Genomic DNA, 26,104 nt, shown 5'->3' with positions numbered 1-26,104 from the left:
ATATTTCTCCCGGCAATCTTGATTCCAGCTTGTGCTTCTTCTAGCCCAGCGTTTCTCATGATGTACTCTGCATATAAGTTAAATAAGCAGGGTGACAATATACAACTTTGACGTACTCCTTTTCCTATTTGGAACCAATCTGTTGTTCCATGTCCAGTTCTAACTGTTGCTTCCAGACCTGCATATAGGTTTATCAAGAGGCAGGTTAGGTGGTCTGGTATTCCCATCTCTTGAATTTTCCACAGTTTCTTGTGATCCACACAGTCAGAGGCTTTGGCATAGTCAATACAGCAGAAATATATGTTTTTCTGGAACTCTCTTGCTTTTTCGATGATCCAGCGGATGTTGGCAATTTGATCTCTGGTTCCTCTGCCTTTTCTAAAACCGGGTTGAACATCTGGAAGTTCACGGTTCACGTACTGCTGAAGCCTGGCTTGCAGAATTTTGAGCATTACTTGACTAGCGTGTGAGATGAGTGCAATTGTGTGGTAGTTTGAGCATTCTTTGGTTTTGCCTTTCTTTGGGACTGGAATGAAAACTGACCTTTTCCAGTCCTGTGGCCACAAATTTCCTGGCGTATTGAGTGCAGCACTTTCACAGCATCATCTTTTAGGATTTGAAATAGCTCAACTGGAATTCCATCACCTCCAGTAGCTTTGTTTGTAGTGATGCTTTCTAAGGCCCACTTGACTTCACATTTCAGGATGTCTGGCTGTAGGTGAGTGATCATACCATCGTGATTATCTGGGTCGTGAAGATCTTTTTTGTACAGTTCTTATGTGTATTCTTGCCACCTTTTCTTAATATCTTCTTCTTCTGTTAGGTCCATACCATTTCTGTCCTTTATTGAGCCCATCTTTGCATGAAATGTTCCCTTGGTATCTCTGATTTTCTTGAAGAGATCTCTGGTGTTTCCCATTCTGTTGTTTTCCTCTATTTCTTTGCATTGATCACTGAGGAAGGCTTTCTTATCTCCCCTTGCTAGTCTTTGGAACTCTGCATTCAGATGCTTATATCTTTCCTTTTCTCCTTTGCTTTTGGCTTCTCTTCTTTTCACAGCTATTTGTAAGGCCTCCCCAGACAGCCATTTTGCTTTTTTGCATTTCTTTTCCATGGGGATGGTCTTGATCCCTGTCTCCTGTACAATGTCACGAACCTCCGTCCATAGTTCATCAGGCACTCTATCAGATCTAGTCCCTTAAATCTATTTCTCACTTCCACTGTATAATCGTAAGGGATTTGATTTAGGTTATACCTGAATGTTCTAGTGTTTTTCCCCACTTTCTTCAATTTAAGTCTGAATTTGGCAATAGGGAGTTCATGATCTGAGCCACACTCAGCTCCCGGTCTTGTTTTTGCTGACTGTATAGAGCTTCTCCATCTTTGGCTGCAAAGAATATAATCAATCAGATTTTGGTGTTGACCATCTCGTGATGCTGATAGGTATGCTAAGCCAGATTTGAACCCAGGTCTTATTCCAGAGTCTTGTTTTTAATCCCACTTCACTTCAGGATGTATGAATTTAAAAAATATTATTCACACATATTTTTCCATGCTTTTATAGTTCTCATAATTTTTTTAATGGCTGTATTCTTTCATTGTGTTAAAAATACCTACTTTATTAAATCATATCATAGTGAATATTTGAGCTCTAGCCTTTTGCTATTTCTAGGTAGTGCCTTATCAGTTATTATTCTGCGTATATACTTTTGCATTTGTGAAATTTTTGCCTCAAATAAATTTCAAGAAGGGAATATATAGACCTTGGGATCTTGCATGTCACTCTTGTAACAAATGTACCAGTTTTGTTCTTAACACCCCTTTGCATTGTGTAGCCTTAAAAAGGTGGTTAGGTTAATTGCTACTAAAAGAGAGATAAACATTTTTATTTGATTTTATGTTAATAAAATTTAAGGTTTTTGCGTTTTCTTTGACTGTTTTGTCCTGATTGATTACTCTACCATAGCATTTTAAAATTACTTATTCTTTTCTTTGTATGTGGTATAGTCAGTTCATAAAACAGTATGCTTTCAAAAATCAAGATGCAAAAAAAGTGTAAAATGACTTCGAAATGTATGCATAAAAGCCAAAGACTGAAATTATCTGTGTCTATTTCTGGGAAATTTCAAATAATCAGAAAAATTTTAAATACAACTGATAGAATGGCTGTACTTCATGTTAAAATAACAAACAAAATCTGAGCTAAGGGATTAGTTGTAAAGAAACAAATACCTCTTTGTCCCTTTCTATCTTTGATACTCTAAAATGGAAATAAGTTTTTTTTTAGTGGGTGAAAGAAAGACATAGCTTCCCAATTTTTTATTGTGACTTTTTGTTTTACAGAGATGCTGTTCAGTTAAATGTGATTGGTACACGACAGCTTATTCTGCTTGCACAACAGATGAAGAATCTGGAAGTGTTCATGCATGTATCAACGGCATATGCCTACTGCAATCGAAAGCATATTGATGAAGTAGTCTATCCACCCCCTGTGGATCCCAAGAAGCTGATTGATTCTTTAGAGTATGTTTGTTTGAAATTTATTCAAATTTGCTTTGACCCCAAACTTTGGATCCAGATTTATCTATTTACATGTATCTCTTTGTCTGTTTAGTTTCTCTCTCTCTCCATCCACACATATGTATGCATTGCTCTCTTCCTTACTCAGCAAATTATTATATATCTACTGTGTTCTGTTTATTGTATTGATTTGTACCTAATGACTCTAGGTGAAGTCATTGTGAAGCTTTCATTTTTGAACAGGTGTGATGGTTGGAGGAAAGCCTTTAAAACAGCTTATTCATGGTATTAGAGTCTCAGTTTTTTCAAGGAATCAATCTTAGCCATCAAGAAGTTCCTGATATCCATGGAGAGAAATGACTGCCTATTCAATAGCAAGGTCTAATTTATTAAAAGATTATGCTTTTATTTTGCCCAGTGGAATATGGTTGACTCTTGAATAACATGGGTTTGAACTGTGTGAGTCTACTTATATGCAGATTTTTTCAGTAAATAAGTACTCTAGTACTACACAGTCTGTGGTTGATTGAATGTGTTGATATACAACCATGATACAGAGCGCTGACTGTAAAGTTACATGGGGATTTTTTACTGCACGTAGAGTCAGTGCCCCAGCCCTGTGTTTTTCCAAGTGTCAACTGTATATCCTCAGAGGAGCCTTGAATTTTTAGGAAATCAGAGGAGTCATGATCCTTTAATTGATATTCCTAGTGTTATTGTTTATTATCTTTCTAAGGACTAGGCTGGATGGCATCACTGACTCGATGGACGTGAGTCTGGGTGAACTCCAGGAGTTGGTGACGGACAGGGAGGCCTGGCGTGCTGGGATTCATGGGGTTGCGAAGAGTCGGACACGACTGAACGACTGAACTGAACTGAACTGAAGGACTAGAATCCTACTATCAATTATTGCTTGAGAAGTGTTTGTGATTTGGTGGATACAACTAGGCATGGCCAAGATTTCATTTGCTTTAGCCTGTACATTCTCATTGAGTGAAACGAACAGGATCAAAGCAAGAATAAATAGCAGCATCTTTTCTTCTTTTATAGACTATAATTATAGAAAATTTCAGTATCCATATATCTTCACGTGTTTTTTTATTCTCATATAATATTCCTGCAAGCTTTTTCTTCCTTTATTCTCTATTTGCCCTTAGGTCTCTCTTCTTCCAAGAGATCCTGTTCACGTTCAGCTCCTTAGTTACCACCCCCTGTTTCTCAGTTGAATTCTTTACTTCCCAGGGGTGCTACAGAATGTTCATAGCTCCTTCTCCAAGTTTTCTTCTGAATAAGCATAGAAGTCCATTTCTTTAAAGTTTTCCTAGAAATATGAGAAAATAGATTTGTAAGAAAGTTATTATTGGGAGCTTTCTGGGACATTCTTATGGTAATTCCCTGGTTTCTGTTTTCTAACTCCATTTCTTGCTGCTGCTGCTGCTGCTAAGTCGCTTCAGTCGTGTCCGACTCTGTGCGACCCCAGAGACGGCAGCCCAACAGGCTCCCCCGTCCCTGGGATTCTCCAAGCAAGAACACTGGAGTGGGTTGCCATTTCCTTCTCCAATGCATGAAAGTGAAAAGTGAAAGTTAAGTTGCTCAGTCGTGTCCGACTCCTAGCGACTCCATGGACTGCAGCCTACCAGGCTCCTCCATGCATGGGATTTTCCAGGCAAGAGTACTGGAGTGGGTTGCCATTGCCTTTTCCGATGGTTCCAAATATCTGCCTCATTTTCCTCAGATCATTAGGCAAATGTGTTTAATATCTCTGGGAAAAGTTGAACATGTAAGTTAATTTATCTGTTTATTTTTTCTCTATCCAAACATCTGAGTTGCTGAGAAAGAACCTATAAGCCTACTCTATTATTTCCTTCCTTTGTTTACAAAAAAATCTGGCCAGCAGATAATTTTAGGATAACTCATAGATTGACTATGTAATCTCCCTCCAGTGATAAGTCTTACTGGCTCTACAGTCTCTCCTAGTTAAGCCTGTTTTATTTTATTTTTTAATGTAATGACTCTTTGATCCATTTTTTGAAGTTCATCTCCATTATGGAATTTTTCCTATGTTGAATAGTAACCTACCTTCAATTTTATAAATATTCCTTTCCTTCCACACAAAAAAGTAACTTTAACATACAGAAGAAAGTTTATCTTGATAGTCCCATTTTATATATCCTCATTAGTTAGTATGGGTATCACTGTATACAACAGTAACAAATATGCATAGTATTATAGACAAAAAGGAAAACTAATTGAAAACAAGTACATAACATTGAAATTAGAAATTTAGACTGAAAAAGACTATAGAGATCACCTAGTATATCACCCTCCTCTTATAGGTTATTATAGTAGACATTTTCTTCAAAGATACTGAGAGAACTGAAGGAATTTTATGACTTGACAGTAGATTACTAGACCTTTTATATTGTAAATGTATGTTCATTTAAAATGTATATAATTAATATGTTATGCTGTTATGGTGATTATATACAAATCTTTAATTCCTTGGGGCCAGATGTATTTTGGAATTTATTTAGACTTTAGAAAAAAATATAATCTATTGTGTAATATGAAACAACTTCAGCTATTTAGATTTGGGGTAGTGCTCCTTGTCAAACACATAGGAAGTATATGAATACTTAACAACTAGAAGATGTTTTTTTAAAAAAAGACCATAAATCAGTTCTAATTCACTTTTGCTACCTACCATATGGTATATGAAAAAACTCTTGGTTTTTAGCTATAGAAACTGGATATACATCTGGATTTGTGGTTGACGTTTAATGAAAGTAAAGCTGATTTCCATTTTTATTTTTTTAGTAGAAGTTGTCAAACACTTGAGTTGGAGCCATAGATATATTTGAAATTTGCAAAGTGGTTTTTCATTTTTTAAATGAAAATATATCTGAAAATATTTTATTGAAGTGAAAAAATATCTGAAAATATTTTTGCATGTAATTTCTTTGTTTACCAGGTGGATGGATGATGGCTTAGTAAATGATATCACACCCAAATTGATAGGAGACAGACCTAATACATACATATACACAAAAGCATTGGCAGAATATGTTGTACAGCAAGAAGGAGCAAAGCTAAATGTGGTGATTGTAAGGCCATCAATTGTTGGTGCCAGTTGGAAAGAACCTTTTCCAGTAAGTTGCTAGAGATCTTTGTAAATAATTGGAATTGAGAATTTTAAGTCATAATTTTGTACAAAAAGAGTTGGCAATTTTTTAAGAGCAGGTTTTGTTTACTGAACATGGCTTACTGTGGCAAAGTTGTTTCCAATTGTAGAGAGAGACACTCTAATTGGTACTTTTATGTAAGGTGCATGTATTATAATGTTGCATGTATAGAAATGCAGATAAACTTTTAAAATGTTAACTGAAAATTAAAGGTTATGGTATTGTCTGGAGTCAGAGGAGACCATGCCTTTCAAGGGTCTTTGTCATTGATAAGAGATTAGACACTGACACATCACCATTTGTTGGCTTTTAAAATTATTTGTGGATTAGTTTCCCTTGTGGAGGTGAAGGGAATAGAAGTGAGAATACTCAAGATCTTATTTTATTTCATTTGCTTTTTAGTACCTAAAAGAGGCAGGTCTTCTAAGAAGTTCATTAGTTTTCTTAACATTAACGATACAAGGCCATCAATTGTTGTATAGTATAGTTCACATGCTAAGGAAGATAAAAATTTTCTGTGATTTGCTGTAGAAAAGGAAGATAAATTTCTGTGATTTACTGTAGAAAAGCAAGGCATTACAGTATTTGTGAATCTCTGAAATAAGAGAAAACAGATATAAAATGAGATAAATTGATTTAGGAAAGACTTAAGTCTCTGTAGTAGTAGTAAATGATACTATCTTGTTTGATACTTTGACATTACTCTGTTTTATTCAGTAATCTTGAGAATTTACCATTTCCTTCAACCTAAGGATACTGCCTTAGTAACTAGCACAAAATCAAACTTGAGCAATCTTAATTTAGCTTAAATATTTGACAGATATAAACTCCTTTTTGCAAAATTCTCTTTGCAGAGTTAATGAAAGAGTAGGTAACCCTTTGAAAATTATTTTATTTAGTCATTTGCAATCTCAGAAAAGACTATTTAAGGTGGGGAGAAATATTCTGGCCTGAATATAGTCAGATTTTTAGTTCTTAGAAGAAGACTACCAAGTATGTTTGTGGAGTTATAGAGTTCAAATTGTAAATCTTTAATTTTATAGTATTTCTAAGCTCCCTTCCTTTTTTTTAATTTTTGGTATTAGGGATGGATTGATAACTTTAATGGACCAAGTGGTCTTTTTATTGCGGTAAGTAATAAGCCTTTTATTGTATTGAATATTCTGTTGTTTTTTTTCCTGTGTATCTTTGTATTGTGTATATGCACTATGGGTTCTGTATCTTAAGGTTTTGTTTTTAATTTCAACAAAGGCAGGGAAAGGAATTCTTCGAACAATGCGTGCCTCCAACAATGCCCTTGCAGATCTTGTTCCTGTAGATGTAGTTGTCAACATGAGTCTTGCGGCAGCCTGGTATTCCGGAGTAAATAGGTATATGAGATGGCAATGTCGTTTATTAGATGTATAGTAACCGAGAAGAGAACTAATGTTAAAATATCCTCTATAATGGATATTTATCAGTTTATTAACCCATACCAATATTATATAGATATTATTACTTTCAACTGCAAGAGTTGACTTACCACAGCCAATGAAGTGGTTCCATCAGCAGTAATAAGAATTAACATAAATTCTTGTGTACTGGCACAGGATAGACAAGGTCATTAGAAAATTTTTTTTAATGTATTTTTTTTTAATACAGACTAAAACTTGGTATAAACTTGTTATATATAAGAGGTGAAATTCACAGAGAACAACTTACATGTATTAAACATGCACACTAGTACACTTTAATCAACTCATGGGGCTTCCATGGTGGCTCAGAGGTTAAAGTGTCTGCCTGCAATGTGGGAGACCTGGGTTCAATCCCTGGGTTGGGAAGATCCCCTGGAGAAGGAAATGGCAACCCACTCCAGTACTCTTGCCTGGAGAATCTCATGGAGGGAGGAGCCTGGTAGGCTACAGTCCATGGGGTCGAAAAGAGTTGGACACAACTGAGCGACTTCACTATACTATATAATATTTATAGGTCTAACACTTAAACCTAAACACCTACTCAGTGACATTTTTCTAAATAATAATCTTCCCTTATTTTTCAAGTCACTGTTTTATATTTTACAAAAAGGAGGGATATGATTATATGAATATATTGTTTCTGGTAAAAGCGAATTCTGTTCACAATTTCTTTTTAACTAGAGCCTCTGAAAATGGGAGGGAGATAGGAAGAGCTGAGGTGGTTCTTCTTCCTGTATGAAAAAAAGACTTGTGCTAATACAAGAAGAAAAATATGAAGTCTGTGTTATTTTTTTATAAATATTTTTTGGGTAGGATTGGAAAAAAGGGTAGTGTAAATAGTTGTTCAGACATAAAAATTAATCCTTTAAAGATAGTATTTTAAATATTTATGGTAGAAAAGTCCTCATTTCTTCCTACTTAAGTATCATACAAGATTTAGATTGGTTAAGTTTAGCTTTTTAAAATTTTTCATTGCTTTGATCTTTGTCTTTGCAGACCAAGAAACATCATGGTGTATAACTGTACAACAGGAAGCACTAATCCCTTCCACTGGGGTGAAGTTGGTATGATTTTACCTGTAGTTTTGAATGTTAGAATAAATTTTTATAAACTTAAAATGTTCACCAATTACATTAGAATAATCCATGAGGCATTAAAGCCACCCAGTTACAAGTTTATTCTTATTTTAGTTGCCATGTTAGAACATCGACTAATACTGCCTTTTGGTCCTTAATAATGTTTCATAAATTTAAAAATACCCAGCTGTGTATTCCCTCCTCATCCCACCCTTGCCTGACCCTTATTGTTTCTCTGCTGCCATCTGCAGCAATGCCCATAGATACCCATGGTATGGAAATAAACCTTTTTTCCTCCCTCATGGGCATTCTTAATCCTGATGTTCCTTATTCACAGGCAGTATCACTCGTAGCTACAAGAGTTGATATATCATAGGAAATAGCTAGTTGTCCTAAGAGGAAGGAGTAAGCAAGTAGGATACATTTTGCCAGAATATTTTCTGTTGGGTTTATTAATCTGTTAAATTCACAAATTCACAGCAATAGTGTGTATGCTGTTACTTGTTTCAAAACAGGAATAGTATAACTTAGAACGTACTGAAACTTAATCATTTTTAAGTCAAATATAAAGTAAAATATATTTACAGTGTTGATTTAGTGTACTAGGTCTTATTTTATCTCTAATTAAACAGTTTTTGTTACCCTTGTGGAATAATTTTGATTTTAAAGTAAATCTTTGTCTTTTATCCTAGAGGTTATTCTATGACATTTTTATTTCTATTTAATGATTGACTGTTAGAGAATATAAGGGAAAAAAATCTAGGGTGCTTTTAATCTTATGATAATTAGTGGTGTTCTTTTAAGAATTTTAAAACACTTCAAATGAGTTAGGTTTTTTTGTAGTCTTTCATTGTGTTACAAAGTTTAGCAAAAATCAAATTGAGCTTTATTTTCTAGTGAATATCTCAGTAAACATTTCCATTGAAGTATTAACAGAGATGATAATAGAGTTGATTGTTTTGATATTGTATAACCTAGATAAATTACAGCAGAAGTTAATTTGGGGTTGTTTTAAGCTTGTTGATAATGTTAATTTGAGCAACTTAATTATTCATAAGCAAAGGATGATGATTTCCCTTTTCTTTTTTAAGTAAGTACAGTAATAAGAATCTGGAAAGAGGAACAGAAAGAAAGAAGCTATCGTGAGAGGTGAAATATAGAAAGTGACATTGTAAACTGATATAGGTAAAACATTAAAAAGATTTTTAAGAGTGAATTTTAGCAAAAATTCATTCATCTAATTAAAATTCATAAATAGTGGGAGTTCTAAAACTACTTGAGTTCAGCAGTTTAATACCCATATTCCCTTAGTTACTATAGAAAGTAGAAATGTTTGTTTTTTAAATGAGCACACTCTGACATCTTTGGTAAAATATTTTGCTTTGTAAAAACATGATTTTTTTTTACAAAACTTCACTACATGGTTATTATCAAAGCTGTTACACAACTTTTCTTCCTCAGAATACCATGTAATTTCCACTTTCAAGAGGAATCCTCTCGAACAGGCCTTCAGACGGCCCAATGTAAATCTAACCTCCAATCACCTTTTATATTATTACTGGATTGCTGTAAGCCATAAGGCCCCAGCATTCCTGTATGATATCTACCTCAGGATGACTGGAAGAAGCCCAAGGTAATGGTGACTAGCTCTGTCTTATCTGTTCCTCTGAGTGTTAAACAACCCATGCTTACACTAAACTGAGTATTAACTCTGTATTTGTTTATGCTTATGATAAGGCTTAATGGCCTTTTGTGACTGAGAAGACTCTTGAATTTAAGAATTTGTCAGAAAAGCAAAGGTATTGTTATAATTCATTCTGTTCTAAATTTTGGATGATAAAGTATAGTCATATGCTGAATTCTAGGTCTAACTTTAAGTATTTTTTTCTGAATAACAAAATAACATTCAAAATGCTTTGATGCTTATTTTTCCTGCAGGATATTATCTAAATCATTTCTTCAAGATGAATCCTTTAAACCAAGTATTCAGGCGCCCCAGTATTAAGTTTTGTTCCAACAACTTATTGCTTCATTATTGGAAGGGTGTCAGACATACAGTACCTGCATTATTGCTTGATCTTGCACTCAGGTTGACAGGTCAGAAACCGTGGTAAGAAGAATAGCAGTAAATACACTGTATTGGTAAGGTGGTGGAGGCTTGCTGGAGAGACAAAAAGTCGCTAGCATGAGCTTTACCTTTAGTTACTAACCTAATTAATTACAATCACAATCCGGATGCTAGAACATTTCTTAGAAATTGAGGATATTGGGGAGACTGTGGATCTCATCTTATTGGGCCATTGATCCTCCAAAATCCCATATTACAGGAAATGTCCAGCGTCAAGGTTGTCATTGTTATTATAAGCTGAAATTGAGCCCTTCTCTCCCCATTAATAACTTGGAGGTGAGTTTTATAGGGGATTAAGGGTTAAATGTTTTGTTTTAAGTGGATTGTACAGTTTTATATGAAAAAAACCTAGGATGCTTCTAGGAAATTAATTGCTTGAGCTGTCTCAGCTTCCCATTCAGCTTATAATATTGTAATTACAGTTTTTGACTAATTTTTCAGGTTGATAATGTCATAGTTTAAAACAAAAGTTAACAAATTGAAAACTTGATTTCTTATAGTTGTTATAAAAAGGCCTTTTTTTATTGAAAGCTCACAAACTTAAGTAATCCTACTGTCTTTACCACAATTATAGTGAAATATACTATAAAAATATTTATTTTTTTAACTACATTGGCATTTGTAGTGGAGCCTTTGATTGGAGAGTCCAGGATTTGAGTATTTAAGTGTAAAGAAGAGGCTGATTCCAGAACTTTCGTCAGCTGCTCAAAAAATAAAAGCGAGATATCTGCTAGTTATAGTGTATCAGGATTTGAGTTACATGTAGGGAATTTTCTGTGGATTCAGTTGTCTTGTTATGTTTCTCATCGTGTATGTTAAATATTGAAATATATGAGTGGTGTTGAACAGTGCATGCTATCTTGATATTAATAGATTTTATGTAGATTAGGACAGAAAAGTCAAAACTAGGTTCAAAAAGTAAAATAAGTTAAATATATCACAATGCTTTACACAGAAAAGGGGGCTTAGTAAACTTAAATGAAGACCAGAGTTGATTAAATAATTTATAATAGATATATCAATATCTATTATAACAAATTATCTCAAACTTAGTGGCTTAAAACAGCAGCGGTCATTTTATTATTTCTTTTGGTTTATTGCTTCTCTCAGCATCTGGAATTTAGGAAGGAATCCACTGGGCAGCTTTGGCTTAGAGGTCTTTCATGTGACTGAGGTCAGATGGAACTGAAAGGGGGACGTGTAGTGGAACAGCTGGTATCATTGTCTCTTCATGTGGTATCCGGATCTTTTCATAGAGTGTCTTTGCAAGGACCAGTGGTCACCTTAGGGGAGTTGGACTGCTTACATGACAACTGGAGGCTTCAAGGAAAAGTGCTTCAGCAGGCAAGGTGGAAGCAATGTGCATTTTCTGACCTACCTTAGAAAATCATGCAGCACTACTTCCATCTTATTCATTTAGTCCCAGGCGAGTCACAGATCTTTTTTTTTGCTCCAAGATTCCAGGAGCAGGGATATAGAGAATAGTCAAGATCATCTTGTAAATGAGCTGGTGAGATATCTGAAAGGTATTGTTGCAACTGTTTTTGGAAAGTGCAGTTTGCTATAGTCAGTCTTCTAGTCCCAACAGTTTATATTCCTCCTACATGGAAAACACTCTTGCTTTTTCCCCACAAAACCTCTCTGACAAAAGCTTGAAGCCAGTGTGGTTAGTGAAATCTGTTTTAATTGTGGATGACGCTTTTTCAGATACAGTTCCTCAAATATTGATCTGAAAACCTGTGAACTAAAGTGTCAGGTTACCTCCTGCCCGTGCGACGTATAATAGTGAGACAAGCATAGGAAATAATTTAGACAGTCTAGTTCAAAAGAGAAAAAGTAAGAGGCACACAGCAATCACTGGTCCATAATAATTCTGCATTCCAGCAGGGTATGTTTGATGGTTTCTTAGTTAGGGTTTCATTCCCCCTCTCTGGTTGTTCTTTGAGGTTTTGGTTCTCTCCTGAGTCATCCTTCTTTTCCCGTTTAAAAAAAAAAAAAAAAGGCCTGTGTTTGCCTTCTTATTCTACTTCCTGCCCACAAAAAGTTGGGAGTCTTTAGAGCAGAGATCCAAAAGCTTTCTGTAAAGCACCATATAGTAAATATTTCAGTCTTTGTGAGCCATATGGATTCTGTTGCAGCTTTTTACCTCTGCTGTTAAATGTAGCTTCCACCTTATAACCACTCAGTTCTGCAGCCTCAGACAATATGTAAATGAACAAGCATGACTGTGTTCCAGTCAGACTTTATTTTAAAAATAGATGTATTTGGCCCTAAGCTCTGGTTTGCTGAACCTTAATGCAGAGGCCTCTTTGCATTTAGTACTGTCTCTGTCCTTTTAAGTATAAACTCATAATTCCTTTAAAATTTTGTGTGTTTCCCATGTATTTGTTTTAAAATAATCCAGTCCATTAGACCAAAGCCATACCCACAGATCTTTTTGAGACATACCTTTCTCTGTCTTGGGTTCCTTATGAAGTTGCTGTGGAACAGCACCCTTGAGTCTTAAATCTTTGCCTCTTATATCCTTAGACTCTTAAATCCTGCCTCTTAGAGCCTCTGTAAGACATATCTTTAACATCTGGAATGAAACTTTTGTCTGAAAGTTTCTATGAAGTATACTACTTTAATCTTTTTGAGGTCCTAACAGAATCTTACATCTGCATTCTCGATTTGATCTTTGATCAGAAGTTGTTTCTAAATGAATTCCTGGCTAGAATTTTACATTCCTTCCAAATTCTACTAAAACCAGATAGTTCATTTTTTAAGATCATCTTTGTCCTCTTTGAGGAAATCTTGGCTTAGATCATCAAGTTTATTTGATACATTTTCTATTTTCCATGTGACCATAGGCAATAGTTTTGTTCTTCTAACTTCCAACATTATTTTCCTCACTTACCTTTAAACTCTGACCAACAGCTTCCGTATAGCCCTTTTATTTTTTCCACTAACATCCTTGGTCCTTCCATGTTTTATCAGTGGTCTCAAGGGCCTCACAGTTTCTGTCTACCACCTAATCCTAAAGCCAGTACTGCATGTTTTAGATTTTTATTACAGCAGTCCCTCACTCCCAGTACTGATATATTTGTTCCCATTATTTGTGCTGCATGACAAATCTTTCAAATTTTAGAATCTTTTTTTTTTAATTTAGATAAAATTGATATCAGACTTAGTATCTTAAAACAGTAATCATTTCATTCTGTGGGTCAGAAGTTCTAGAAGGCTTTGATGGGATGGTTCTCTCTTAGAAGTGATTGCAGTCATAGGGACTAGAGCCAGGTACACTGTAGGGAATGGTAAAGGAAAGGAAGGGTGCCGAGCAGCTGGGTGGCCAGACATCTATCTCTGTTCATATAGTCTCAGAACCTTTCAGTGTGGTCTCTGCACATGGACTAATTTGGGCTTCCTCACAGTGTGGCAGCCTCAGGGGGAGTTGAACAGCATACATGACCTCTGAAGGCTTCAAGGGTGAGTATTCCACTGAGCAAGGCAGAAAGCTACCTTACTTTTTCTTAACTCCCCACAGAAGTCACAGTATCACTTCCACCTCATTCTGTTGGTATGTTACCTTCACCTCTTAATGGAACCTCTTAATAGTTAAGGTGATACTGTAGGTGAACGTATAAGATGGGAGATAATATTTGCAGCCACCTTTGGGAATTAAAATTTGCTACAAATAGGAAGCATCAAATAAAGAGTCTTCTTAACTGAGGTTTGTCCTGTACAAGGCTTTCTAAATATCAAACCAGGAATGCTTTGGGAGCTTTCACTCTAAAAGCAACAAGAGACATAATGGTTTTTTATTTAGGCAATTTTATAAATGTTAAATACATGGTGGTAGTTGCTCAGTCATGTCTGACTCTTTGAGACCCCATGGACTGTAGCCTCCCAGACTTCTCTGTCCATGGAATTTTCCAGGCAGAGAAAACTGGAGTGGGTTTCTATTCCCTTTTCCAGGGGATCTTCCCCACCCAGGTGTCTTGCATTGAGGGCAGCTTCTTTACCATTTGAGCCACCAGGGAAGCCTCAAGTGTTAAATATAAAGTCTTACAATTTATATTATTAAATTTGTTCAGATTATTTGCTGAGCAAAGTAGTGGCCTCTACACCTTACATTGCTGCTGCTAAGTCGCTTCAGTCGCGTCCGACTCTGTGCGACCCCAAAGACGGCAGCCCACCAGGCTCCCCCATCCCTGGGATTCTCCAGGCAAGAACACTGAGTGGGTTGCCATTTCTTTCTCCAATGCATGAAAGTGAAAAGTGAAAGTGAAGTCGCTCTGTCATGCCCGACTCTTAGCAACCCCATGGACTGCAGCCTTCCAGGCTCCTCCGTCCATGGGATTTTCCAGGCAAGAGTACTGGAGTGGGGTGCCATTGCCTTCTCCGACACCTTACATTAGGACCTTAATATAATGCCTGCTTCTGCATTAAACTAATGTCAGTCATGTCATTCATGGTGTCCATTTTACTCATTTGCATTGTTCCGAGTGTCATTCGGCTTGATAAAAATATGACTTACTGTATATCTGGGTATAATTTAAAAAATACAACTCAGATACGCATCATATGGATTCTGGTGACTAGTCTCTTGGGACTAGAATGCATGATATTATCACATATAGAAGTAGTATAAGTTATCTGCTTTAGCTCCTGAAATGTAGTAGTTATTTTCTCTTAAAAATGGTATTTTAGAAAAATGGTTCTGTGGCCTCCTTTTTTTTGTTATTGTTTTATTATTTAGCTTCACTTTCTCTAGTTTAACTTCTCTGAATCTTAAATTTTTTATTTTTGTGATTCTCCGTGGAGGGCAGTTTTGCCTCCCTCAAGGGACATTGGACAGTTTTCGGAGATGTTTTTAGTTATCGCAGCTGGGTAGATGCTCCTGGCATCTAGTGGGTAGAGACCAGAGATACTGCCCAGTGTCTTACAGTGCACACGGCAGCCCCCTCCCACAAAGAATTATCTGGCCTAAAATGTCTATAATGCTGAGATTGAGAAACCCTGGACTAGATGATCGTTAGGCTCTTGCCCTTCTCTAAAGTTTTTAAGAATTTGTTTCAGGTTGCTGTAATAAAGAATGAATATTCAGAACATACATGGCAATGTGGTCCCAGGCATCTGCTCTTACAGCATGTTTAACCAAAGACTAGTGGGGCAGAGTTTTAAGTTTCTATTTATATTTCCCATAGTATTCAGTCCAGACTTTTATTACTTGATAAATGTTCTGTGAACTTAACATATATATATATATATATATATATATATATATATATATATGACCTTTCGAATTTCCTTCTCCCTCTCCAGTTTTTTATTGTAATTATGGTGGAATCACTGATTGACTCTTAGGGTAATTCTGTCACTTGAATGAATCTGAAAATAAGACTAAGTGAGAATTGTCAGTGAAAATGGAGTTAGGAAGAAAAACTTTTTAAATAAGGTGTATGTCAGAAAGCCACATTAACCAAATATGTGTATATGTGTGATTCATGTATACTATACTGGCTGTGATAGTGAGTATTAATTACCAATCTTGTACATCTTCTCCTCCCTTCAAATTCTTTCTGTTTGAACTATTCCTGTCTAGATTTAGCCTTTGATGCTCACTAATTCTTTCTGTGTTTAATGGAGGTTTTATTTTGTAATTACTTTCTTTAATGAAGTACAGTTCCTCTTTACATACATTGTCCACGTTGTCTCATTGTGTTTCAGTATTCTGTATTCCGGATTTCTTTCTAAATGTGTTGAAAATGTCAGAATTGCTTAGCTAATGTTACTCTTTTGGTTTCCTCCTCATTTCTAATGTTCTCATTTTCTTCTATTTCTCGCATTTCTTAAGCCCTGATTTGGAGATCTCTAAACTGCATAATGCTAATCCTAATTGTGGGACTATAAATAGAATTCTTTTAAAGTATTTCTTCACATATAATTTTTCTTTTTATCAGAGATTAGGAATTTTTGGTGTGTGTGTTTCAAAAAGTTCTGCCTTCTATTTCTCTCCCTATCATTGATAATTATTATTGTGTAGATGTTACTGTTCTGGTTAGTGTTATGATATTAATGACTTACAGTGAACCATGATATATAAAATGCCAAATTTAAAGATTAAAGCCCCTCACCCTTTTAAAAAGAAACAAAGTATCAAATTTTCTTATTTTTATAAAGATGGATATTGGGGATTTGGGAAGTTTAGGGAATATATTGAATATCTATTTGAGAAAGTTGTCACCATGAGTCATTGATTTCATGGCACATCCAGGCGCCTGTTGGTGTTCAAGAGCAAGTTGTTTAAAATATATAGAGAGAGTTAACTAAATGGCAAATGAATATTTCTGTATACTTTGCTTCCATGATGCTGAAGAGTTGAGATTAAAATGTAACAGTATGTTATGAATTCACAGAAAATCTTACTAAAACGAAGCTGAACTAAAATGTGATTTAAGGAACAAAAAAGGAAAAGAATGCTAATTGAATTCATTTATTTGCTTAGTATTATATGTAGAAAATTTGGCCTTGAAATATTCCATTTCATATATCAGCAGAACTCTCCTTAGGCAATATTAAATTCATTTACTGCTGCTTAATTTTTTTTCTTTGTTTTGCATTTATATAATGTTCCAAGATGCAGAAATATTCTTATTTCCTGGTGATTTGGTACACTTATTGAAATTTTACTGTCAGTGTCTCAAAATAGAAACTGGTTCCCTGGGTGGTGGTGAGATTTTTCCTTATCTATGCAAATTATGAATCTCAATTTTTCTTAAAATACAGGATGATGAAAACAATAACTCGTCTTCACAAAGCTATGGTGTTTCTTGAATATTTCACAAGTAATTCTTGGGTTTGGAGTACTGACAATGTCAATATGTTAATGAATCAACTAAACCCTGAAGATAAAAAGGCAAGTATTTTTTTATATTAGAAAATAAGGAGCATACTAATTAGAGTATGCTAATTAGCAACCTGAGAAATAGTTGGATATTTTCTACAACCATTATGCAATAAGAAAGTTGATCTATTTATAGTGTCCCATTTTCAATCATAATTGGTAATAAAATAAAGTTGCTTTATTTTAGAATTTTTTAATTAAGTATGAGAGTAGCAGAAATATTTTCAAAGCATGATTGAAATGTTGATTCTCTTTTTCTCTTTTAATGTCAGGTTCAAAGAGAATTTTTATGCATTTCCCCCCCAAATACTGTTTTAAGTTTTAAGGAAAACGTCTCAGAAATTGTTTTTCAAATAGTCTCTTCTACTTTTTGCCATTCTACATTTTGCTTTCTGTTAGTTTGAAACTTAAACTCTTATGAATTTTATTTTTAAGGTTACCTTAGATATTTGAACATGCATACTTAACAAAAAATTGAGTGATTTGTATAGATAGCCTCTTCCTTAATGATACTTAGGACCATAAAATGTTTTAGCTCTGATTACTACCCCCACTAACTTATGTGGTTGTATGTTACTTTAGTGTTCTACTTAAATCTCATAATTAGAAATGATTATTTTGTTCAGCTTTGTTGTTGTTGTTGCTAAGTAGTGTCCAACTCTTTTCTACTGCACGGACTGTAGCTCACCAGGCTCCTCTGTCCATGGGATTTCCCAGGCAAAATATTGGAGTGGTTGCCATTTCCTTCTCCAGGGGATCTTCCTGACCCAGGGACTGAACCTGCATCTCCTGCACTGGCAGGTGGATTCTTTACCACTGAGCCATCAGGGAAGCCTGGGGGCTAATTTGCTCCTGCTTTACAGTATCATTTCTTAATTTAGCAAGGCCTAATAAAATATTGGTACTTCCACCTTTTCTTGGATAATGCAAAGGCTAAAACGTGTACTCTAGTCAATTAGTATTCATATAGATTTACCAGTATAGTTGTCTTTTTACTGCTCTGACTTCTTCCTCCATCCTCCTCTAATGATTTCAGACTTCAGTCTGGAATCATTTTCATTCTGCCTAAAGAGTACCCATTAGTGTACTTTCTCTAGTGTTTGTCTTCTATTGATGTTAGATTATCTCAGTTTTTATTCTTGGAATATTTTTATTCTTCAATGATATTCATACTGCTATAGAATTCTGTTAGCAAGCTTTCTTTGAGCATTTGGAAGACATTGTCTCATAATCTTACAGCTTCCATTGCTTCCTTTGAGATGTCAGTGGTCAGACTAATGGTTGTTTCTTTGGAGGTAATCTACAGTGCCTTTTCTGGTTTAAAAAAATTTTCTTTCTTTGACTTTCAGCAGTTTTACTCTAATATGTATAGATACATGTGTGTATATATAGTATGTGTGTGTTTTAAATCTGTGGCTTGATGTCTCACAATTTTGGGAAAATTTCCAGCCATTGTCTTTTCAGATACTGCTTTTTTTCTATTATTTTTCATTTTTCCTATGGGAATCCAATTATACAAATGTATGACCTTCTCATATTATCTCATATCTTAAGTCTCCATTTCAGTGCTGTGGTACTTTAATGATTTGTTTATGGTAGCTTTTTTATTTTTAGTCTAGAGCTTGCTATTTTCAGAGAAGTGTGATGGTAAATTAAATTATGAATAATCTGTTTATCACACCAAAAAAATTACCTGATTGTGTGTGGAAGAGCTCTGAGCAGATTATATCCCTCTTATTTTGTCATGAAGTAGCATTTTTGTAAGGCTTTCTTTTCTGTATTTATCTACTGTTTTCATCAAATGGCCTACTTACTGTTATGTAAACTCCTAAGCCGGCTTTCATTCTTCTTAAAAAAAGAAAGCCACATTCTTTCTCAATGTCAATACTATTCTCTAGGAAAATTAATCTGTATAGTATGCAAGATGTTCAAAAAGAAGAGATACTGTAGATAGAAGGAAACTGGAAATAAGTGTATTGTTTCTGTGTTTAATGGAAGATAATGAAATAGGAGTAAGAACTTTTTTTGTGAGTAGCAGTAAGATTTTAAAATTAATATGGTAAACATTTTGTAAGCATGTCCTGTGGAATTAGCCTTTGGAAAAAGTGAATTTTTGACTTATATGAAATAATTATGAGAAAATTATTCAAGAAAATAACCAGTAATTTTTTTGTTTATGTAGACTTTTAATATTGATGTACGGCAGTTACATTGGGCAGAATATATAGAGAACTACTGTATGGGAACTAAGAAATATGTACTGAATGAAGAAATGTCTGGTCTTCCTGCAGCTAGAAAACATCTGAACAAGTAAGTTTTATATGGGTTTGATTTCATCTTGTCTTCCTTATGAAATACTAGTTTTTTCCTAAGCTGTTAACTTGAGATATTGCTAATAATATTGTATTTAGGAAAGTGGTTGCCTTTGGACTGTAACTCTGGTAGTGTTGATTTAACCTATGACTATTGAAGCTTACTGTTTTCATCAGTTTATACTATTCATTAGTAAGAAAGTCAAGTGGAATTTAGTTTTAAATATCACTTTGATCTTCCCTTATTGCTACTGAAGAAGTGAAGATATCAGGAGATAATAAAAATGTATTTTAAACTGGAGATAATGTAAAGTTTCTTCTACCTTATTGAAATACATCTTTAGAAGAGGAAAAGAGATCTAATAATACATTATTCAGTATAGAGCTTTTTCTTTGTTTATAAAATAGTTATTCCTTTTCCCTTAGTCTCTTATAAAACTAATATGTACTAATTGTTAAAAAACACTTAGAAAACAAGAGAAAAAATTACTATTAGTCCATTATTCAGAGATGCAATTAGTTTTAATAGTAATCTCTTTTATTCATAGTAATTTTTAATACAATTTTTATAACAGTTTTCAAAACTTTCACATTATTCTTGCTCTTTCAACTCTTTGAGACTTTATAGGGCAGATAGTTGTGTAGATGAAGAAATAGAGACTTAGGGAAGTTGTATTTGAAAGGTCACATTGAGTGGCAGAGCAAAGTTCTTTTGTCTACACCCATTGTTTATATATTGTACAGTTAAGCATTGAATAACATGGATTTGAACTGTGTGGGTCCATTTATATGTGGTGTTTTTTCAATAAATATATACTATAGTACCACACAGTGTGAAGTTGGTTGAATTCACTGGTGCAGAAATACAGGTAAGAAGGGCTGACTCTAAAGTTATATTTAGATTTTCAATTGTGTGCGGGATTGATGCCCCAACCCCCACATTGTTGAAGAATCAACTGTAGTCCTATATCTTTCACTGCCTGTTTAAGTTAGTGGAATTTATGTAATGTTATGGCATACCTAAACAATTTAGATTCCTTTCTAACACCATTAAAAAAACATCAAAAATGTTTTGAAACATAAGCAAGATAATATGCATTTTGCTCTTTGAGAATGGGAGTGTCTTCCTCAGTAGAGCAAGTACCATGTTTCATTCATGGTATGAGGACTTGTCCAGTTGATTTTTGATCTTGACGGACAGCTATAACTGAAGGAGTAAGTTCTTTTGTCTGACAACTTGTAAGCAGCTAAAGATGTCCAAAAATATTTATTTTGTCTGTAGGATGATGTATGTAATGAATCTCCCTTTTTAGATGAGATAACTCTGGAATTACAAGAGATATTTCTATTTTACCTAACATACTTGTTGCCTAGCACAGTTTAGGGCATACAGAAGGCTGCTTAATTGTACTTGTTAAGAAGTAAATTTACATCCCAAATGTTACAAAAAACTTTGTGTTATTGTTAATAGAAATAATACATTGTTTGATGGACTGCTGTCCAGAATGTGCACAGTCAGGTGTTTTTGATGTTTGCTAACTTTCTAATTTCTAGTTAATTTTTAAGTAAGTTTCAAATTAATATGGATTTGAACTTTGATTAGATTAAGATTTGAATATGAATTATCTGCTATCCAACAATATTCTTTTCTAGAAGATAGTATCCAATATATCTCTTGATCTGCTTTCCAGGTTGAGAAACATACGTTACGGTTTCAATACTATCCTTGTGATCCTGATTTGGCGCATTTTTATTGCAAGATCACAAATGGCAAGAAACATCTGGTACTTTGTGGTTAGTCTGTGTTACAAGTTTCTGTCTTACTTCCGAGCATCCAGCACTATGAGATACTGAAGACAAGAATTTAGCATTAGAACATCTATGCATATGGTGGTCTAAGTGCATAAAATGTAAAATGTACTTAAGTCATTTCACCTTTTGTCAAGACATTAAACCATCTTAGCTCAGAATGTGGAGTAAATTATGGTACATTTTATGTAACATTTTAATGTATGCTCATAAAAGCCTAGTGAATACACTGTGGTATGCCAATTCAAATCTGTAATAGCCACCAAAACCATGACTTAACATTTTGATCCCTGGGGGAAAATGGTTGGGTAAGGGTAGGAGGGGGAGATAGGAACACTGACCAGTATAACTGTGCAATTCTGGAACATACTAATTAAAATATGCCTTAACATAGAGTGATTTTCTAATTATAATATTTAGTGCAGTGGAAAGCATTTATTTGAATGGGAATACTAGCTAAGTTGGTAGATATTTGATTCTACAGTGTTTGATTTTTATCATCAGTTTTAAGTGATTTTTAGTTTTGTTAAAATTACAGCCAAACTATTTTCACATCATCCTATAAGTTACTGAATGGTCTCAAATGTGAAAAACATTTTCAGTTTCCTTCCTTCTCTGATTTGAGGTCTGACACATATCATTTTCTATAAGCAATCAGTTACTTTCATAATCAGAAGGCTATATATTGTTATAGAGACCCTACTGGATCTAAATGAGTTTGAGAATCCGTATCAGCATATGCCATGTGTTTTTAGAAGGAAAATGAAAATTCACTAAACCTATTAGTATTAAGAAGAATAGGAGTACATTTTTATTGACCACATTATGACCAAATAAAAACCAATTCTGTGACATTTTGTTCATGTTTTGAAGCTGGATGATTACTTGAGACTTTGACAAGCAGGTGTGGGTACAGGGAGGAATTCATCATACTTGTGCTCTACTCCCTTAATAAATTTTATTAATAGGACTTTAAAAGGCTTATACTGTCCAATTAAAACTAAAAGTACATTACTATGGAAGAATGTATTTGCAGGTAGTCATAACATTAAGAAAATGTTTTCATATGTGTGTAAACACATACTAACTTTTGACCTTGAGAGCTGAATTCCTTCAAGAAAAATAATGCATAAAATAATGTGTATAAGATTAAATAAAGAACTTTATTTACATACCACATAAAGTACCAAACTGTTGAATGAGTTTTAAGATAACTTTTATTTTTTGTGCATGTGGTTTTAGCTTTTAGAAAGAAATGAGTTATAGAAACAAGTAATAGCAAGAACATTGATGTATATTTTAATGATACATTATAATTCCCTTTAAATCTTAATAGTAGTTAATTCTCCTTACTGTTGTAACACACATTTGGTTTAACAGATCAGCATAACATGTTCTAATTTAGCTGATCAAGTTGTACTATATTTAAATCATTAACAGTGTATCTTGAATATGTTTAATGAAGTCAGTTTACAATACAAAAAGTTACATAGAACTTTAATCTTAATTTTCTTCATCAATTCAGATGCAATGTATAAGAAGTTTATTTTATTATTGTGAAAAAATTAAATGTAAAGGAAATCACCTTCTTCCATGCAGGTGTATAATCTTGAAAAGGAAAATGCTTCCATGTTGAAGCCAGATTTTCTGTAGTAAAACTTTTAAAACATTATTTTAAAAGAAATATGTATATAAATATAAATATATATATATTCTTTGCAGTGATACTGAAGTCTCTGGTCTAGGACCATACCTTTTATAAGGTGTGAGAGACCATGGCAGTGTCTAAGAATGGAATAAATGATGATGCCTTTGATTTAAAGTGGCCCACATAATTAACTGTAGATGCTCTATCCTTTGAATGCTCCATCTCTCCAATACATTTCCATAATGTGTTGAAAATAAGCTAACATTTGTATGATTTTTATACATCTGCCAAATATACTTAGATGACTTATCTTTGTATCTTGCAAAAGAATCAGGCACAACTGTAGCAGGCATGTGAAGTACATGGGAGGTGTGTATCTTTGAACTCTGTCATTATTATTGTAATCTAACTCGAGGAAATGATAATTGGGAGGGTGCTAAGGCCACTGCATTAATGTTGTGTGTTTAGAATTCTTTTGTCAAAAGAAAGCTATTGAATAAATTAATATGTCATTCTGGAACTTAAAAGTTTTAAAATTAGTATAAAACATACATAGGTTGTTAATCCTCGCCAACTTGACTTTGAGCTTAACGCAAACATAAAGATTTTAGAAATCCTTTGTATTGATGTCATTTGCTAGGCCTGGTTTTTTTAGTTCTTTCTGATTATATTTTTACACACAGACTCAAATTTTAACAGGATAGCCTGTTGAATAAATCTAATAAATCATTTAACTCATTTGATAAAGCTATATTTTAAACATTGTTTTTTTCCTCTATTCACTCTTGATTCTTATAATTCTGGCATATGCATTTGTCACTTGTGAAGTCATTGTAACTGTAAGTAAACTTGACTTGGCAACATTAATATGTTTAATAACTCATCACCGAGAAGCATGGCAATACATTCTTTGACTTGGGGATGGCATAAAATAAACATTTTCTGAATCTGTGTAATAAAGTTTGGAAGCAGGAAGGGAAAATCTTATTTCTCTTCCTTTTCTATGCTTGTCTGTAGGGACTGGTTCAGGTTTTTTGCTTTTTTGTTTTAAATGTAAATCGATAGTCTTTTATAAGAAATACAAGCATTATTGGGTGCCTTTGTTTGTAAACCAAAAAGTAATAAATGAATCCCTATATTTCCATTATAGTATTTATTGTTTTTTACAATAATTGTCCTGAAAGTTACTCATGAGGTAATGTGGTTAGAATTATAGGAAACAGTTCTCACTTCTTACCTTTCTTAAGGTGTATTCATTATTTTTTTGTATCCTAATTTTATTGAATTCTAAGTCTCTTACACAGCATTTTAGAGGAAGCACATAGGCAGGATGAATACTTTTTGTTAAAATATTATTTTTATTTATTAGCTGGAATAAGGTGGTTTTTCTGAAAACAGTGCCAGGGTGTCACTTAGGTTCTAGGTACTCTCCTCCCCATTGAATGATATCATATTAATTTATAAATATATTTGTTGTAACTTGTCTGTTGAGTAAGTATAAAGAACCATTCATTAGTAATAGAGTGTAACCATAAAAAAGGAGAGAGCTGATATCAGGCCAGGGTACAGATGAATATAAATGGCCTTCCAGGTCAAGCTCTTCTAGGCTTGACTCTAAGTCATGACTTGAAACTGTTGGCACTGACTTGTTCTATTTGAGAAAAACTCTATTCTTTTGCATGAGCAACTAGAGAAAGGAATGTATACTGCATAACTTAATATAGAAATGAGTTAATTAAATCTACAGTCTCTGTGATAAAGAAATATGAAATATTTTCTTATTGAATTAATATTTTTATCTTGAGGTATTTTCTACTCATAGAATGAATGTCTTTTTTTTTTTAATGGTGATACTCTTAGCATACATCTTTATCACTAAGATTCCTAAACAAATCATCTTTGTCATTTGAGCATATTTGTTAATTCCTTTGATTTTTCTTGATTAAAACAAATTTTATTAACATTAAGTTTGACATGCTCTTTTACAAGTTGATGGCTATAAACTATATTTATATAGATAAATGTTAAGTGATAAGTATGAGTTTAGTATCTTTATGGTTGGCTAATAAGCCTATAATTGTCTTTTTCTTTCTTTCTCCCTTCCTTTTCCTTCTTCCCTCCCCACTCCCTCTCTCCTTCCTTCCCTTTCTTCCTTCATCACAGATCACATACAATACCTGTATTTTTATACAAGATGAAGAGACAGTGGAGATTTTTCTGAATTCATTAAAAAATAATAAGCATTCCTAATATTCTCTTCAAAATATTTACCTTAAGATTCTCTCCTAGACATCTGACTTAGTTGTATGTTACAGCTTTATGGGGTTGAATTAGGGATCCTCCAGAGGTGCTTTGGAAGCAGAATTCCTTTATTTTCTGCTGTTATACAGAATATTATACAGAATATCTAATTCTCTTTCTTCTCTTTCTTTCTCTCTCACTTTTTCCACATTTATCTGTGAAGAGCTTATCTTCAGTTTTTGAGAGCAAAGTATAACTAGAAAGTTGAGGCTGAAACACGAATTATTAATGCCAATACTTGATGGTCTTTGAACTACAAAGATAATCTCATATGACTCAACCTAGTATTAGAGTGGCTTTCTTTATTTTTTAACAAACACACCTGAACGTAAACATATGGGTGAATGCAATTTTATTTAAAATAGTCATCCCAGGAGAATGTGTTTTTATTTCATTAGTCCTTAATTTTTTGACATCTAATACCTACTTTTCTGTTTTATGTTACATCTTTCACAATTTTCTGTCATTTTCCCCAACTAGGTTGTTTTTCTTGAGAAGAAAACCAGCTTGAACCTTTTGCAGTGTAGAAATAACACTAGTGAACACTTGTTGAGCAAGTGTGCGAGGCACAACCCTAAGCATTTTACATGCATTAACCCATTTTTGCCTAGCAGCCCTTTGAGGAGGGCACCTCTGTTTACCCATGTTTTATAGGTGTGATAACTAAGGTGTGTGACGTTAGTAATTTATCCACATTACACTGCTAGTGGCAGAGCCAAGGTTTGAACTCAGGTAGTTTAGCGTCAAAGTCTGCTACACATGTCCAGTATGCTATACTGTCTTTTATT

General features: G+C 34.0%; 1 protein-coding gene across 3 annotated transcripts in view; it reads left to right on the top strand.

Moving 5' to 3' along the window:
* Window positions 1-24,982, top strand: part of FAR1 (fatty acyl CoA reductase 1) — a 75,806-nt gene extending 50,824 nt beyond the window's left edge. For 2 of the 3 annotated variants that reach the window (XM_010830577.1, XM_010830578.1), the window contains exons 4-12: window positions 2,344-2,523; window positions 5,492-5,669; window positions 6,788-6,832; window positions 6,954-7,072; window positions 8,153-8,220; window positions 9,694-9,865; window positions 17,129-17,258; window positions 19,429-19,556; window positions 21,250-24,982. In XM_010830577.1, the coding sequence (XP_010828879.1) occupies window positions 2,344-2,523; window positions 5,492-5,669; window positions 6,788-6,832; window positions 6,954-7,072; window positions 8,153-8,220; window positions 9,694-9,865; window positions 17,129-17,258; window positions 19,429-19,556; window positions 21,250-21,412 (1,183 nt within the window). In that variant the 3' untranslated portion in view covers window positions 21,413-24,982. Of the gene's footprint in view, window positions 1-2,343; window positions 2,524-5,491; window positions 5,670-6,787; window positions 6,833-6,953; window positions 7,073-8,152; window positions 8,221-9,693; window positions 9,866-10,170; window positions 10,343-17,128; window positions 17,259-19,428; window positions 19,557-21,249 lie in introns of all 3 variants that reach the window. The other variant, XM_010830580.1, reaches the window with a different exon arrangement.
* Window positions 24,983-26,104: the final 1,122 nt, after the last annotated feature.

The sequence above is a fragment of the Bison bison genome, unplaced genomic scaffold (genome assembly GCF_000754665.1).
Source record: "Bison bison bison isolate TAMUID 2011002044 unplaced genomic scaffold, Bison_UMD1.0 scf7180017864518, whole genome shotgun sequence".
Lineage (NCBI taxonomy): Eukaryota > Metazoa > Chordata > Mammalia > Artiodactyla > Bovidae > Bison > Bison bison.
The sequence above is the reverse complement of the archived record's forward strand: the minus strand, read 5'-3'. Positions and strand labels throughout refer to the sequence as shown.